The sequence below is a fragment of the Heterodontus francisci genome, chromosome 14 (genome assembly GCF_036365525.1).
Source record: "Heterodontus francisci isolate sHetFra1 chromosome 14, sHetFra1.hap1, whole genome shotgun sequence".
In the NCBI taxonomy this organism is placed as follows: domain Eukaryota; kingdom Metazoa; phylum Chordata; class Chondrichthyes; order Heterodontiformes; family Heterodontidae; genus Heterodontus; species Heterodontus francisci.
In genome coordinates, this window is record NC_090384.1 from 110,356,199 (window position 1) to 110,374,142 (window position 17,944).

At 47.5% G+C, this 17,944-nt stretch overlaps 1 protein-coding gene across 1 annotated transcript in view; it reads right to left on the minus strand.

The window, feature by feature from the left end:
* Nucleotides 1-17,944, minus strand: part of LOC137377363 (uncharacterized oxidoreductase YjmC-like) — an 89,213-nt gene that overhangs the window by 23,661 nt on the left and 47,608 nt on the right. Inside the window, 2 exon segments of the mRNA XM_068046963.1 lie at nucleotides 14,631-14,766; nucleotides 16,806-16,904. Of these exon segments, the coding sequence (XP_067903064.1) occupies nucleotides 14,631-14,766; nucleotides 16,806-16,904 (235 nt within the window).

Below are 17,944 nucleotides of genomic sequence, written 5' to 3' on the forward strand. Positions count from 1 at the left end.
CTTAGAATGAGGTGTGAACCTAGACGGGGCTAACGGTAACTAAACAGCAAAAACAGCAGGCTGGAGACAGACCTAAACAGCCCCATAACCAACAGCTCAAAGCAAATCTCTGCAGCTCCACTACATCCAGTCAAGAATGGTAGTGGCTAACCAGACAATTATCAGGAGGAGGAATATCCCCAATCTCAACCACATTGGAGCCCACCATCTGTGAGTTCAAGAAACAAGACTGAGAGACAAGATTGACAAGTGTCTTCAGGAAAAGGTGCTGGGTGGATGATCCTTCTTGGCATCCTTTCAAGATCCCATCATTATAGGTGCCAGTCTTCATTCAATTCAGTTCACTCCATGTGATATTAGGCAGTGGCTGAGTGAAGTAGCTGAGTGTATCAGCCACAGGCAAGGCTATTGACCCTGACAACATCCTGGCTGTAGTGCTGAAGACCTCTGCTCCAGAGCTAGTTGCTCCCTGATGCAGACACTTCCAGTACAACTACAATATCTATCCAGGTATAGATAAATCCAATCCAGCCAATTACTGCCCCATCAGCCTACTCCCAATTGTCATTAAGTGATAGAAGGTGTTGTCGACAATGCTATCAGGAGGCACTTACACAGCAAAAACCTGCTTGCCAACGGTCAGTTCTAGCTCTGTCATCACTTGGCTCCAGACCTCATTAGAACCTTGATTCAACAGGTGAGGTGAGAGTGACTGCCCTTGACATCAAGGCAGTATTTGACCAGCTGTGGCATACGAACATACGAATTAGGAGCAGGAGTAGGCCAATCGGCCCCTCGAGCCTACTCTGCCATTCAATAAGTTCATGGCTGAACTGATTACTCCACATTTCCACCTACCCCCGATAACCTTTCACCCCCTTGCTTATCAAGAATCTATCTATCTCTGCCTTAAAAATATTCAAAGACTCTGCTTCCACCGCCTTTTGAGGAAGAGAATTCCAAAGACTCACGACCCTCTGAGAGAAAAAATTTCTCCTCATCTGTTTTAAATAGACCCCCCCCTTATTTTTAAACAGTGACCCCTAGTTCTAGATTCTCCCACAAGGGGAAACATCCTTTCCATATCCACCCTGTCTAGACCCCTCAGGATCTTATATGTTTCAATCAAGTCACCTCTTACTCTTCTAAACTCCAGCGGATACAAGCCTAGCCTGTCCAATCGTTCCTCATAAGACAGCCTGCCCGTTCCAGGTATTAGTCTAGTAAACCTTCTCTGAACAGCTTCCAATGCATTTGCATCCGTACATAAATAAGGAGACCAGTACTGTACACAGTACTCCAGATGTGGTCTCACCAATGCTCTGTATAGCTGAAGCATAACCTCCCTACTTTTGTATTCAATTCCCCTCGTGATAAACAATAACATTCTATGAGCTTTCCTAATTACGTGCTGTACCTGCATCTTAAACGTTTGCGATTAATGCACGAGGACACCCAGATCCCTCTGCATCTCAGAGCTCTGCAATCTCTCACCATTTAGATAATATGCTTCTTTTTTATTCTTCCTGCCAAAATGGACAACTTCGTATTTTCCCACATTATACTCCATCTGCCAGATTTTTGCCCACTCACTTAACCTATCTATATCCCTTTGTAGCCCCCTACTAGTTACTTGTATCCTCAATAGTGGAGACCGATGCAAAATATCTGTTCAATTCATCTGCCGTCTCCTTATTATCCATTATTAATTCCCCAGACTCACTTTCTATAGGACTAACTCTTTTCTTTTTTAAATATCAATAGAAACTCTTACTATCTGTCTTTATATTTCTAGCTATCTTTCTCTCGTACTCTAATTTTACCTTCCTTATCAACCTTTTAGTCATTTTTTGCTGTTTTTTATATTCTGTCCAATCTTCTGACCTGCCTCCTATCTTTGCGCAATTATAGGCTTTTTCTTTAAGTTTGATACTATCTTTAACTGTTTTAGTTAACCACGGATGGCGGGTCCCACTCTTGGAATTTTTCTTTCTCGTTGAAATGTATCTATTCTGTGTTTTCTGAAATAGCCCCTTAAATGTCTGCCACTGCATCTCTATTAAACTATCCCTTAACCTAATTTGCCAGTTCACTTTAGCTAGCTCTGCTTTCATGCCCTCATAATTGCCCTTATTTAAGTATAAAATACTGGTCTTGGACCCACTCTTCTCTCCTTCAAACTGAATGTAAAATTCAGGTGGATAAAGAGGAGGTGGATAAAGAGGAGGTGGATAAAGAGGAGGTGGATAAAGTGGAGGTGGATAAAGTGGAGGTGGATAAAGAGGAGGTGGATAAAGAGGAGGTGGATAAAGAGGAGGTGGATAAAGTGGAGGTGGATAAAGTGGAGGTGGATAAAGTGGAGGTGGATAAAGTGGAGGTGGATAAAGTGGAGGTGGATAAAGTGGAGGTGGATAAAGTGGAGGTGGATAAAGTGGAGGTGGATAAAGTGGAGGTGGATAAAGAGGAGGTGGATAAAGAGGAGGTGGATAAAGAGGAGGTGGATAAAGTGGAGGTGGATAAAGAGGAGGTGGATAAAGAGGAGGTGGATAAAGTGGAGGTGGATAAAGTGGAGGTGGATAAAGAGGAGGTGGATAAAGAGGAGGTGGATAAAGTGGAGGTGGATAAAGTGGAGGTGGATAAAGAGGAGGTGGATAAAGTGGAGGTGGATAAAGTGGAGGTGGATAAAGTGGAGGTGGATAAAGTGGAGGTGGATAAAGAGGAGGTGGATAAAGAGGAGGTGGATAAAGAGGAGGTGGATAAAGTGGAGGTGGATAAAGAGGAGGTGGATAAAGAGGAGGTGGATAAAGAGGAGGTGGATAAAGTGGAGGTGGATAAAGTGGAGGTGGATAAAGAGGAGGTGGATAAAGTGGAGGTGGATAAAGAGGAGGTGGATAAAGTGGAGGTGGATAAAGTGGAGGTGGATAAAGAGGAGGTGGATAAAGTGGAGGTGGATAAAGTGGAGGTGGATAAAGAGGAGGTGGATAAAGTGGAGGTGGATAAAGTGGAGGTGGATAAAGTGGAGGTGGATAAAGAGGAGGTGGATAAAGTGGAGGTGGATAAAGTGGAGGTGGATAAAGAGGAGGTGGATAAAGAGGAGGTGGATAAAGAGGAGGTGGATAAAGTGGAGGTGGATAAAGTGGAGGTGGATAAAGTGGAGGTGGATAAAGAGGAGGTGGATAAAGAGGAGGTGGATAAAGAGGAGGTGGATAAAGTGGAGGTGGATAAAGAGGAGGTGGATAAAGAGGAGGTGGATAAAGAGGAGGTGGATAAAGTGGAGGTGGATAAAGTGGAGGTGGATAAAGAGGAGGTGGATAAAGTGGAGGTGGATAAAGTGGAGGTGGATAAAGAGGAGGTGGATAAAGTGGAGGTGGATAAAGTGGAGGTGGATAAAGTGGAGGTGGATAAAGAGGAGGTGGATAAAGTGGAGGTGGATAAAGTGGAGGTGGATAAAGTGGAGGTGGATAAAGAGGAGGTGGATAAAGAGGAGGTGGATAAAGTGGAGGTGGATAAAGTGGAGGTGGATAAAGTGGAGGTGGATAAAGTGGAGGTGGATAAAGAGGAGGTGGATAAAGTGGAGGTGGATAAAGTGGAGGTGGATAAAGAGGAGGTGGATAAAGTGGAGGTGGATAAAGAGGAGGTGGATAAAGAGGAGGTGGATAAAGTGGAGGTGGATAAAGTGGAGGTGGATAAAGAGGAGGTGGATAAAGAGGAGGTGGATAAAGAGGAGGTGGATAAAGAGGAGGTGGATAAAGTGGAGGTGGATAAAGTGGAGGTGGATAAAGAGGAGGTGGATAAAGAGGAGGTGGATAAAGTGGAGGTGGATAAAGTGGAGGTGGATAAAGTGGAGGTGGATAAAGAGGAGGTGGATAAAGTGGTGGAGGTTAATCAGGAACTGGATGAAGATCAACTGCATAATCAGGAACTCGACAAAGAGGAGGGCGGTGCAGTGGTTAGCACCGCAGCCTCACAGCTCCAGTGATCTGGGTTCAGTTCTGGGTACTGCCTGTGTGGAGTTTGCAAGTTCTCCCTGTGACTGTGTGGGTTTCCTCCGGGTGCTCCGGTTTCCTCCCACAAGCCAAAAGACTTGCAGGTTGATAGGTAAATTGGCCATTGTAAATTGCCCCTAGTGTAGGTAGGTGGTAGGTGAATGGGAGGGAATATGGGATTAATATAGGATTAGTATAAATGGGTGGTTATTGGTCGGCACAGACTTGGTGGGCCGAAGGGCCTGTTTTGGTGCTGTATCTCTCTATGACTCTATAATCGGGAGCTGGAAAATGAGGAGTTAGTTGATCAGGAGCTCAATAACATCCAGGTTTGAGAAAGAAGTGACAGCTGACCATCTTGAACAGCAGAAAGACTGGGCATCTCCCCATAATCTTCATATTTCCACCATCAGCATCTCCACTGAGTCAAAGCTTGATTGGACCAGTCACATTAACACTGTGGCTACAAGAGTTATTTTGGGGTTCAGTGCTGTAACTGAGTGGGGTATTCTGAGGGGAGGTGTTGTAACTGAAGGGGGTACTCTGAGGGGAGGTGTTGTAACTGAAGGGGGTACTCTGAGGGGAGGTGTTGTAACTGAAGGGGGTACTCTGAGGGGAGGTGTTGTAACTGAAGGGGGTACTCTGAGGGGAGGTGTTGTAACTGAAGGGGGTACTCTGAGGGGAGGTGTTGTAACTGAGTGGGGTACCTGGAGGCGAGGGGCTGTTACTGAAGGGATGTACCCAGAGAGAGGTGCCAAGTGCAAACTGTGTCCCGTTCTGGTCAGACCCACCCTGCTCCTGTCTGTCTTAGAAGCATAGAACGATTTACGGCACAGAAGGATGCTAATTGGCCCATTGTATCCGGGCAAGCTGTAAAAGAGCCAATCAGCCTTATCCCACCTTCCATGTGTCCGTAACCCTGCAGGTTATGGCACATCCACTGCATATCCAAGTGTTTTTAAAATGCATTGGGAGTCTCTGCCTCTACCACCCTTTCAGACAGTGAGTTCCAGACCCCCTCCACCCTCTGGGGGTAAACATTATACCTCAACTCCCCTCTAATCCTTCTGCAAATTACTTTAAATTTATGCCCCCTAGTTATTGACTTCTCTGCTAAAGGAAATGGGTTCTTCCTAGCCACTCTTTTGAGGCCCCTCATAATTTTATACACTTCAATTTAATTTTCCCTCAGCCTCCTCTGTTCCAAAGAAAACAACCCCAGCCTATCCAATCTTTCCTCATAACTAAAATTCTCCATTCCTGGCAACATCCTTGTAAATCTCCTCTGAACCCTCTCTCATGGGATCACATCTTTCCTGTAATGCAGTGACCAGTACTCTCACTGTGGCCTAACTCGTGCTTTATACAGTTCGAGCATAACCTGCCTGCTCTTGTACTCAAGGCCTTGGACAAAAAAGAAAAGGACCCTGTATACCTTCTTGACTACCTTAACTACCTGTCCTGCTATCTTCAGGTATCTGTGGACATGCGCTCCAAGGTCCCTCTGTTCGTCTACAACTCTCGGTATCTTACTATTTATTCTCTTGCCTGGTTTGACCTCCCCAAATGCAGAACCTCACCCCTGTCCAGATTGAATTCCATTTGCCATTTTTCTGCCCACCTGACGAGTCCATTGATATCTTCCTGCAGTCTACAGCTTTCTTCATCATCATCAACCACATCACCAATTTTTGTATTGTCTGTAAACTTCTTAATCACACCCCCTACATTTAAGTCTAAATCACTGATATATACCATAAACTGCAGGGGACCTAGCACTGAGTCCTGTGGAACTCCACTGGAAACAGCCTTCCAGTCGAAAAACACCTGTCAATCATTAACCTTTGCTTCTTGCCTCTGAGCCAATTTTGGATCCAACTGGACATTTTGCCTTGGATTCCAAGAGTTTTTAATTTTCTGACCAGTCTGCCATGTGGGACCTTGACAAAAGCCTTACTAAAATCAATGTAGACCACACCAAATGTACTACCTTCATCAACCCTCCTTGTTATCTTCTCAAAAGAAAATTCAATCAAATTAGTCAGACACAACCTTCCCTTAACAAATCCATGCTGACTGTCTTTGATTAATCATAATTCAGTTTCAATAATTTTCCCACCACTGGGTTTAGGCTGTAATTACTCAGTCTATCCCTTTCTACCTTTTTAAATAATGGTAGAACATTAGCAGTTCTCCAGTCTTCCGGCACTGCACCTGTAGTCAGAGAGGATTGGAAAACGATGGTCAGAGCCTCCACTATTTCTTTCCTTGCTTCCCTTAACAGCCTGGGATACATTTCATCCAGGCCTGGCGATTTATCCACTTTCAAAGATGTTAAATACCTTAATATTTCCTCCCTCATGGTGTTTATCCCATCTAATATTTCACCCTTCTCCTCCATAACTATAATGTCTTCTTCGTCCCTCTCTTTTGTGAAAACAGACTCAAAGTATTCATGAAGAGCCATGACCTCATCTTCTATGTCCACACTGAAGTTATCTTTTTGGTCGCTCATTGGCCTTACTCTTTCCTTAGTTATCCTTTTGCTCTTTATATATCTTATATTTTTTCATGCCCTCTCTTTGTTTTCCTAATTTCTTTTTAATTTTACCCCCGCTCTTTCTATACTCCTCTAGGCTTCCTGCAGTATTGAGCTCTTGGCAGCCGACAAGGTTTTCTTTATCCTATTCTGTATACTTGGACATCCAGATTTGTGAGCCCCACTCTTTTTCTTTGTGGGAACATATTGTTTCTGAACCCTCTCTATCTCCTCCTTGAATGCCTCCCACTGATTTACCTGGAAGTTGCTATTCCCAGTCCAGTTTTGCTAACTCACATCTCAGCTTAGTAAAATTGGCCTTTTCCCGATTCAAAACCTTTACTCTTGGTCTGTGTTTATCACTTTCCATAACGACTCTAAATCTAACTGAATTATGATCACTACCAGTAAAATGCTCTCCCACTGATGCCCTCAACACCTGCCCAGATTCATTTCCTAAAACTAAGTTTCGAACTTCCCCTTCTGGAAGAGTCAGTTACTAGGGGACATAGGTTTAAGGTGCGAGGGGCAAAGTTTAGAGGGGATGTGCGAGGCAAGTTCTTTACACAGAGGGTGGTGAGTGCCTGGAACTTGCTGCCGGGGGAGGTGGTGGAAGCAGGTACGATAGCGACATTTAAGAGGCGTCTTGACAAATACATGAATATGATGGGAATAGAGGGATACGGTCCCCGGAAGTGCAGAAGGCTTTAGTTTAGGCAGGCATCAGGATCGGCGCAGGCTTGGAGGGCCGAATGGCCTGTTCCTGTGCTGTACTGTTCTTTGTTTGTTCTCTTATATAATATAAAAGCAAAATACTGCAGATGTTGGAAATCTGACATAAAAACAGAAAGTGCTGGAAATACTCAGCAGGTCTGGCAGCATCTGTGGAGAGAGAAGCAGAGTTAACGTTTCAGGTCAGTGACCCTTCATCAGAACCCTTCTCTTGTTGGGCTTGCTACATACTGGCGAAAAAAGGTTCTCCCGAATACATTTTTAGAATTCTCCTCCCTCTGTACCTCTTACACTGATTTTATTCCATTAACATTAGGGTACTTAAAATCTCCCACTATTAGTGACCTTTTATTTCTACACTTCTCAGCAACTTGCCTACATATTTGCTCTTCCCTCTCCCTCTGTTTGGGGGTTTATAGTACACTCCCAGTATTGTGATTGTTCCATTTTTGTTCTTCAGTTCAATGCATTTGATGATCCTTTGAGCATATCATCCCTCCTCACAGCTACAATTGTTTCTTTAACTATATTGTGACACTCCTACCACCCTTTTTAATCCCCATTCTCTCTATCCTGTCTGAAAACCTTATAACCAGGAATGTTGAGCTGCCCTTCTTTCAGCCATGTCTCAGTAATAGCTATAATATTATATTCCCACGTGTCAATCTGTGCTCTCAGCTCATCTGCCTTCACTAGACTCCTTACATTGAAGTATATGCCACTAATCACTGAACAACTCCTTTGTTGTCTATTTTCTTCTTTTGTTTCCTGACGTTCCATACTTGCTTACTAATTTTCTGCATTCCATTCCCAGCGATGCTTCTCTCCCTCTGAATCTACTCTCCGGTTTCAATCCCCCTGCCAAACTAGTTTAAACCCTCCCCAACAGCACAAGCAAACCTTCCTACCAAGGTATTACTCCTGGCCCTGTAGAGGTGCAACCCGCCCGGCTTGTACACGTTCCACCTTCCCCCAAAACTGGTCCAAATGCCCCAGGAATCTAAAGCCCTCCATTCTTCACCATCTCTTCAGCCACACATTTAGCTGCACTATCCTCATATTTCTGTACCTATATGTGCGTGGTACTGGAGGTAATCCAGAGATTACTATCTCTGAGGTCCTGCTTGCTAGTTTCTTTCCTAGCTCCCTAAACTCTGCCTGCAGGATCTCTCCCTCTATCTAAATATGTTGTTGATACAATATGGACCATGACCTTTGGCTGTTCACTCTCCCTGACCTCAGAATGTTCTGCTTGAGCACTGTGTCCAGTTCTGGTCAGACTGCACCTTGAGCACTGTGTCCAGTTCTGGTCAGACTGCACCTTGAGCACTGTGTCCAGTTCTAGTCAGACTGCACCTTGAGCACTGTGTCCAGTTCTAGTCAGACTGCACCTTGAGCACTGTGTCCAGTTCTAGTCAGACTGCACCTTGAGCACTGTGTCCCGTTCTGGTCAGACTGCACCTTGAGCACTGTGTCCAGTTCTAGTCAGACTGCACCTTGAGCACTGTGTCCAGTTCTAGTCAGACTGCACCTTGAGCACTGTGTCCAGTTCTCGTCAGACTGCACCTTGAGCACTGTGTCCAGTTCTAGTCAGACTGCACCTTGAGCACTGTGTCCAGTTCTAGTCAGACTGCACCTTGAGCACTGTGTCCAGTTCTAGTCAGACTGCACCTTGAGCACTGTGTCCAGTTCTAGTCAGACTGCACCTTGAGCACTGTGTCCAGTTCTGGTCAGACTGCACCTTGAGCACTGTGTCCAGTTCTGGTCAGACTGCACCTTGAGCACTGTGTCCAGTTCTGGTCAGACTGCACCTTGAGCACTGTGTCCAGTTCTGGTCAGACTGCACCTTGAGCACTGTGTCCAGTTCTGGTCAGACTGCACCTTGAGCACTGTGTCCAGTTCTAGTCAGACTGCACCTTGAGCACTGTGTCCAGTTCTGGTCAGACTGCACCTTGAGCACTGTGTCCAGTTCTGGTCAGACTGCACCTTGAGCACTGTGTCCAGTTCTGGTCAGACTGCACCTTGAGCACTGTGTCCAGTTCTGGTCAGACTGCACCTTGAGCACTGTGTCCAGTTCTAGTCAGACTGCACCTTGAGCACTGTGTCCAGTTCTAGTCAGACTGCACCTTGAGCACTGTGTCCAGTTCTAGTCAGACTGCACCTTGAGCACTGTGTCCAGTTCTGGTCAGACTGCACCTTGAGAACTGTGTCCAGTTCTGGTCAGACTGCACCTTGAGCACTGTGTCCAGTTCTGGTCAGACTGCACCTTGAGCACTGTGTCCAGTTCTGGTCAGACTGCACCTTGAGCACTGTGTCCAGTTCTGGTCAGACTGCACCTTGAGCACTGTGTCCAGTTCTGGTCAGACTGCACCTTGAGCACTGTGTCCAGTTCTGGTCAGACTGCACCTTGAGAACTGTGTCCAGTTCTGGTCAGACTGCACCTTGAGCACTGTGTCCAGTTCTAGTCAGACTGCACCTTGAGAACTGTGTCCAGTTCTGGTCAGACTGCACCTTGAGCACTGTGTCCAGTTCTGGTCAGACTGCACCTTGAGCACTGTGTCCAGTTCTAGTCAGACTGCACCTTGAGCACTGTGTCCAGTTCTGGTCAGACTGCACCTTGAGCACTGTGTCCAGTTCTGGTCAGACTGCACCTTGAGCACTGTGTCCAGTTCTGGTCAGACTGCACCTTGAGCACTGTGTCCAGTTCTAGTCAGACTGCACCTTGAGCACTGTGTCCAGTTCTGGTCAGACTGCACCTTGAGCACTGTGTCCAGTTCTGGTCAGACTGCACCTTGAGCACTGTGTCCAGTTCTGGTCAGACTGCACCTTGAGCACTGTGTCCAGTTCTGGTCAGACTGCACCTTGAGCACTGTGTCCAGTTCTAGTCAGACTGCACCTTGAGCACTGTGTCCAGTTCTAGTCAGACTGCACCTTGAGCACTGTGTCCAGTTCTAGTCAGACTGCACCTTGAGCACTGTGTCCAGTTCTGGTCAGACTGCACCTTGAGAACTGTGTCCAGTTCTGGTCAGACTGCACCTTGAGCACTGTGTCCAGTTCTGGTCAGACTGCACCTTGAGCACTGTGTCCAGTTCTGGTCAGACTGCACCTTGAGCACTGTGTCCAGTTCTGGTCAGACTGCACCTTGAGCACTGTGTCCAGTTCTGGTCAGACTGCACCTTGAGCACTGTGTCCAGTTCTGGTCAGACTGCACCTTGAGAACTGTGTCCAGTTCTGGTCAGACTGCACCTTGAGCACTGTGTCCAGTTCTGGTCAGACTGCACCTTGAGCACTGTGTCCAGTTCTGGTCAGACTGCACCTTGAGCACTGTGTCCAGTTCTGGTCAGACGGCACCTTGAGCACTGTGTCCAGTTCTGGTCAGACGGCACCTTGAGCACTGTGTCCAGTTCTGGTCAGACGGCACCTTGAGCACTGTGTCCAGTTCTGGTCAGACGGCACCTTGAGCACTGTGTCCAGTTCTGGTCAGACTGCACCTTGAGCACTGTGTCCAGTTCTGGTCATTGGGATATAGAGGACACATTCAAACAATGGAGGTGGAGCAGAGAGGACCCACAGGTCTTGCTGCTGGGGTCAGGGTTTCAGCTGTGGGGAATGACTGGGGGCGGAATTGGTTTTGGGAGTAGTGCAAAGCAGGGGTCAGCAATGTGTCCGTAAACGGACACCAGCGTCCATGGTAAAAATTTGGGGTCCGTGACTGGTAAATTCAGGAATGAGAAATTTCCCATTGGCTGCTTTTTTCCAAGCCGTTGACTTTTAAAAGATTGCAGCCATCAGATTCACTGCTGTCAGGTGGTGACAACAGAGTCAGCTCCTCCAAACCTTGGACAAGTTCATGGTTTTCCATCTGGTTCCAATTTTTTTCAGCTGCTCTTGTGACAACAGCAGTTTGAGAAATGGTCCGTCTTCCTATTAATGATTATTTATTTTTATTTTATTTAGAGATACAGCACTGAAACAGGTCCTTCGGCCCACCGAGTCTGTGCTGACCAACAACCACCCATTTATACTAAGCCTACATTAACCCCATATTCCTACCACATCCCCACACCACCTACCTACACTAGGGGCAATTTATAATGGCCAATTTACCTATCAACCTGCAAGTCTTTGGCTGTGGGAGGAAACCGGAGCACCCGGAGGAAACCCATGCGGTCACAGGGAGAACTTGCAAACTCTGCACAGGCAGTACCCAGAATTGAACCTGGGTCACTGGAGCTGTGAGGCTGCGGTGCTAACAACTGCACCACTGTGCTGCCCCACCTCAGTAACCACAATAACAATCCTCTCTGTGTGTTTCCTGGTTTATTGGATGAATTTGCACTCCTGACACAGTGAGAATCCACAAAAATCATTGATAAGGTCCATCTACCACCCCGTGACAAGTCAACAAAAGTAATTCGCATTGGCATTGCATACTATTTTGATAGCTAGCTAATACAGTTGTGCTGCTCTCCATCAATATTTGTATGCTGAGTTATTTTTTTTAATAAGGAGAAATGTGTTATAAATTGGACTGTATTATGATGACATTAGATTGGCGATAAATACTTTCTATGCAGATTAAATGCCCCATGTCCGTGCTGAGCCAATACTTTTGTCACGTCTGTTCTGTAGCATGTCGATGCCTAACCTGCTGCAAAGCACATGACGGCAAATCGGCAAAATGTTTTATTCTTGCCCATATCACTTTTCCAGCGGCTTTAATATTTTGAGTCAAACCCCTCACCCCTCAATCCCCGCCAAGACTAATGTCGACCTTTGGCATTTTCAGCCAGGGAAGGAAGTGCCTGAGAGGAGATTCTATAGTGATGGGGTAGAGAGGGTTCAGGAGAATACCCCAGTGACGGGGTAGGGAGGGCACAGGAAAATACCCCAGTGACGGGGTAGAGAGGGCACAGGAGAATACCCCAGTGACGACGTAGAGAGGGTACAGGAGAATACCCCAGTGACGGGGTAGGGAGGGCACAGGAAAATACCCCAGTGACGGGGTAGAGAGGGTACAGGAGAATACCCCAGTGACGGGGTGTAGCGGGTACAGGAGAATACCCCAGTGACGGGGTGTAGCGGGTACAGGAGAATACCCCAGTGACGGGGTGTAGCGGGTACAGGAGAATACCCCAGTGACGGGGTGTAGCGGGTACAGGAGAATACCCCAGTGACGGGGTGTAGCGGGTAGAGGAGAATACCCCAGTGACGGGGTGTAGCGGGTACAGGAGAATACCCCAGTGACGGGGTGTAGCGGCTACAGGAGAATACCCCAGTGACGGGGTGTAGCGGGTACAGGAGAATACCCCAGTGACGGGGTGTAGCGGGTACAGGAGAATACCCCAGTGACGGGGTGTAGCGGGTACAGGAGAATACCCCAGTGACGGGGTGTAGCGGGTAGAGGAGAATACCCCAGTGACGGGGTGTAGCGGGTACAGGAGAATACCCCAGTGACGGGGTGTAGCGGCTACAGGAGAATACCCCAGTGACGGGGTGTAGCGGGTACAGGAGAATACCCCAGTGACGGGGTGTAGCGGCTACAGGAGAATACCCCAGTGACGGGGTGTAGCGGGTAGAGGAGAATACCCCAGTGACGGGGTGTAGCGGGTAGAGGAGAATACCCCAGTGACGGGGTGTAGCGGGTACAGGAGAATACCCCAGTGACGGGGTGTAGCGGCTACAGGAGAATACCCCAGTGACGGGGTGTAGCGGGTACAGGAGAATACCCCAGTGACGGGGTGTAGCGGGTACAGGAGAATACCCCAGTGACGGGGTGTAGCGGCTACAGGAGAATACCCCAGTGACGGGGTGTAGCGGGTACAGGAGAATACCCCAGTGACGGGGTGTAGCGGGTACAGGAGAATACCCCAGTGACGGGGTGTAGCGGCTACAGGAGAATACCCCAGTGACGGGGTGTAGCGGGTACAGGAGAATACCCCAGTGACGGGGTGTAGCGGGTACAGGAGAATACCCCAGTGACGGGGTGTAGCGGCTACAGGAGAATAACCCAGTGACGGGGTGTAGCGGCTACAGGAGAATACCCCAGTGACGGGGTGTAGCGGGTACAGGAGAATACCCCAGTGACGGGGTGTAGCGGCTACAGGAGAATACCCCAGTGACGGGGTGTAGCGGGTAGAGGAGAATACCCCAGTGACGGGGTGTAGCGGGTAGAGGAGAATACCCCAGTGACGGGGTGTAGCGGGTACAGGAGAATACCCCAGTGACGGGGTGTAGCGGGTAGAGGAGAATACCCCAGTGACGGGGTGTAGCGGCTACAGGAGAATACCCCAGTGACGGGGTGTAGCGGGTACAGGAGAATACCCCAGTGACGGGGTGTAGCGGGTACAGGAGAATACCCCAGTGACGGGGTGTAGCGGGTAGAGGAGAATACCCCAGTGACGGGGTGTAGCGGGTACAGGAGAATACCCCAGTGACGGGGTGTAGCGGGTACAGGAGAATACCCCAGTGACGGGGTGTAGCGGCTACAGGAGAATACCCCAGTGACGGGGTGTAGCGGCTACAGGAGAATACCCCAGTGACGGGGTGTAGCGGGTAGAGGAGAAAACCCCAGTGACGGGGTGTAGCGGCTACAGGAGAATACCCCAGTGACGGGGTGTAGCGGGTAGAGGAGAAAACCCCAGTGACGGGGTGTAGCGGGTAGAGGAGAATACCCCAGTGACGGGGTGTAGCGGGTACAGGAGAATACCCCAGTGACGGGGTGTAGCGGGTAGAGGAGAATACCCCAGTGACGGGGTGTAGCGGGTACAGGAGAATACCCCAGTGACGGGGTGTAGCGGGTACAGGAGAATACCCCAGTGACGGGGTGTAGCGGGTACAGGAGAATACCCCAGTGACGGGGTGTAGCGGGTACAGGAGAATACCCCAGTGACGGGGTGTAGCGGGTACAGGAGAATACCCCAGTGACGGGGTGTAGCGGCTACAGGAGAATACCCCAGTGACGGGGTGTAGCGGGCTGTGTGATTGTTAAGGGAATGGAATATGTAAATTCAGAACTATTATATTAAATGAAATGTTCGGAGTAGGAATTGCGGCTGGCGTGACGAATCAGCTGGTTTTTTCCTATCGGTTAATCTCATATGTTCCTATATAATAAGACAAGGGGAAATAAAGCAATTCAGAACTGATAACAGGAAGTCCTTCTTCAGACAGAGAGTGACCGAAACGTGGAATAGATCCAGGATAAAGCAGTGAGGAGCAAATCCTGAGCTGCTGAAGAGACCATTGGATGCTGCAATGGTGGGGGAAGGGGGTTAGGATCACTCCAGGTATATGGATTCAGGGGGGTTGCACTGCTTCCCTCATCATTAATGATCTTGTGGCGAGGACATATTGATACAGTTAACACTTACTTGTAGCCTCACTTCCTCCCAGGGGCACTAGCCCCCCACCCTGCTGGATCTGTGCTGGATCCGTAGTCTCTTTGCCACTGGAATCACACCCCCATCCTACTGGAACCTTCTCTCCACGTCTTTGGTGTACTTCTATCTAAAGAGACAGAGATGGCACAGCTCAACAAGTAGGCTCCTGCACATCGAAGACATACAACATCAATGACTTGTTTTTATATATAGTGCAAGGCACTTCAGAGTAATGTAATCAAACAACATTTGACATCGAGCCACATTAGCGGATATTAGGGCAGATAAAAAAAGCTGAGTTAAAAAGGAAGGATTTAAGGAACATATTAAAGGAGGAGAGAGAGGCTTCTAAACTCCAGTGAAAACAAGCCCAGTTTGTCCAACCTTTCCTCGTAAGACAACCCACCCATTCCAGGTATTAGTCCAGTAAATCTCCTCTGAACTGCTTCCAATGCATTTACATCCTTCCTTAAATAAGGAGACCAAAACTGCACAAGTATTCGAGTTGTGGTCTCACCAGTGCCCTGTATAACTGAAGCATAACATCCTTACTTTTATTTTCAATTCCTCTTGTAATAAAGGATCGCATTCCATTGGCCTTCTTTATGACTTGCAGTACCTGCATACTAACTTTGTGTGACTCATGCACTAGAATCCCTAGATCCCTCTGCACCTCGGAATTCTGCAGTCGTTCTCTGTTTAATACTCAGAGTAATACTCTGCTTTTTTATTCTTCCTGCCAAAGTGAACAACTTCACATTTTCTCACATTATCAGATCAGATCAAATCTAAGCTCTGCAGTCCTGCCACATTCAGCCGTGAATGGTGGTGGACAATTAAACAACTAACTGGAGGAGGTGGCTCCACAAATATCCCCATCCTCAATGATGGGGGAGCCCAGCACATCAGTGCGAAAGATAAGGTTGAAGCATTTGCAACAATCTTCAGCCAGAAGTGTCGAGTTGATGATCCATCTCGGCCTCCTCCTGAAGTCCCCAGCATCATAGATGCCAGACTTCAGCCAATTCGATTCACTCTGCGTGATATCAAGAAACGACTGAAGGCACTGGATACTGCAAAGGCTATGGGCCCTGACAATATTCCGGCAATAGTACTGAAGACCTGTGCTCCAGAACTTGCCGCGCCCTTAGCCAAGCTGTTCCAGTACAGCTACAACACTGGCATCTACTTGGCAATGTGGAAAATTAGCCACGTATGTCACAAAAGCAGGACAAAAAGCAGGACAAGTCCAACCTGGCCAATTACCGCCCCATCTGTCTACTCTCAATCATCAGTAAAGTGATAGAAGGTGTCGTCGACAGTGCCATCAAGCGGCACTTGCTTAGCAATAACCTGCTCAGTGACGCTCAGTTTGGGTTCCGTCAGGGCCACTTGTCAAATGCCTTCTGGAAATCCAAGTACAGTACGTCAACGGGCTCCCCTTTATCCACGGCACATGTTACTCCTTCAAAGAACTCCAATAAATTGGTTAAACACGATCTCCCTTTCACAAAGCCATGCAGACTATTCCTGATTACCTTGAGTTTTTCTAAGTGCCCAGCTATAACCTCCTTAGTGATCGATTCTAACACCTTCCCCACAATAGATGTCAAGCTAACTGGCCTATAGTTACCTATTTTCTGCTTGCCCCCTTCTTGAATAGAGGGGTTATATTTGCTATTTTCCAGTCTGATGGAACCTTTCCAGAATCTAGCGAATTTTGAAAAATTAACACCAATGCATCTACTACCTCATCAGCCACCTCTTTGAAGACCCGAGGATGAAGCCCATCAGGACCCGGGGAATTGTCAGCCCGCAGCTCCATCAGTTTGCTCAGTACCGCTTCCCTGGTGATTGTAATTTCACCAAGTTCCTCTCTTCCTTCCACCTCCTGATTTACAGCTATTACAGGAATGTTTTTTGTATCCTCGATAGTGAAGACAGAAGCAAACGGGTATGAATGGATCTCAGTGTGAGTTAGAATACAAGCAGCAGAGTTTGGGATGAGTTGGTGTTTATAGACAGTGGGGGATGAAAGACCAGCCAGGAGAGCATTGTCAAGTCTGGAAGTAACAAATGAGTGGATGAGGGCTTCAGCAGCAGATGAACCTAAATGTGTAGTTTAATCTAAATCACCTGAATGTAAACAATGAAACTCTGCCGTACCTTTCCTAACGCCACCGCTGATGTGGCCATATCCAGCACAAAGCTATCTCCATCCAGGGCTGGAGCAGCAACACTGATAGGATTGGTCCCCAGAGTGCACTGGAAAACAGGTAAAGAACAGGTAAATGACCAGTAAACATCAGGTAAATGGTACAATTTGAAAGGGAGTGCAGGAACAGAGAGACCTGGGGGTGTATGTACACAAATCTTAGAAAATGGCAGGACATGTAGAAAAGACTGTTTCTAAAAAACGTGAAGGGGATTCTTGGCTTTATAAATAAAGGCATAGATTACAAAAGCAAGGAAGTTATGGGGAACTTTTAGAAATCACTGGTGAGGCCCCAGCTGGAGTATTGTGTCTAATTGTGGGCACTGCACTTGAGGAAGGATGTCAAGGCCATGGAGAGGAGATTTACTGGAATGGTCCCAGGGATGAGGGACTTCAGTTAATGTGGAGAGACTGGAGAAGCTGGGATTGTTCTCCTTAGAGCAGAGAAGGTTAAGAGGAGATTTAATGCAGGTGTTCACAATTATAAAGGGTTTTGATCGAGTAAATAAGGAGAATCTGTTTCCAGTGGCCGGAGGGTCAGTAACCAGAGGACACAAATTTAAAGTAATTGGCAAAAGAACCAGAGGGGGAGATGAGAATTTGTTTTTGCACAGTGAGTTGTTGTGATCTGGAACGCGCTGCCTGAAAGGGCGGTGGAAGCAGATTCAAGAGTAACTTTCAAAAGGCAATTGGATAAATACCTGAAAGGGAAAATATGCAGGGCTTTGGGGGAAGAGCTGGGAGTGGGAAAAGTTGGAAATGAGCTGGCCCAGGCTTGATGGGCCGAATGACCACCTTCAGAACTATTTTATGAAATGAAATTCTATGACATGACCAGCAGTGAAGCGACCAGGCTGTAGGTAAACACACAACACCAGCAAAAGCTCCAGGTGTATAGGGTCGTGTGTCGTTCTCTCCTCCAATTACTGACCCCTCCATACTGGGTGTAGCCTCTTGGGACTAGTTACCCTCCAACCCCTACCCTAGGGCCATTAAGGTGAGTGAGTGCCGGCCTGCAGTCATCCTATAATCTGCACTCAAGGAGCTTCTGCTGCTGGGATCACTGGATATTCCTTGGCAGTGGAACCTT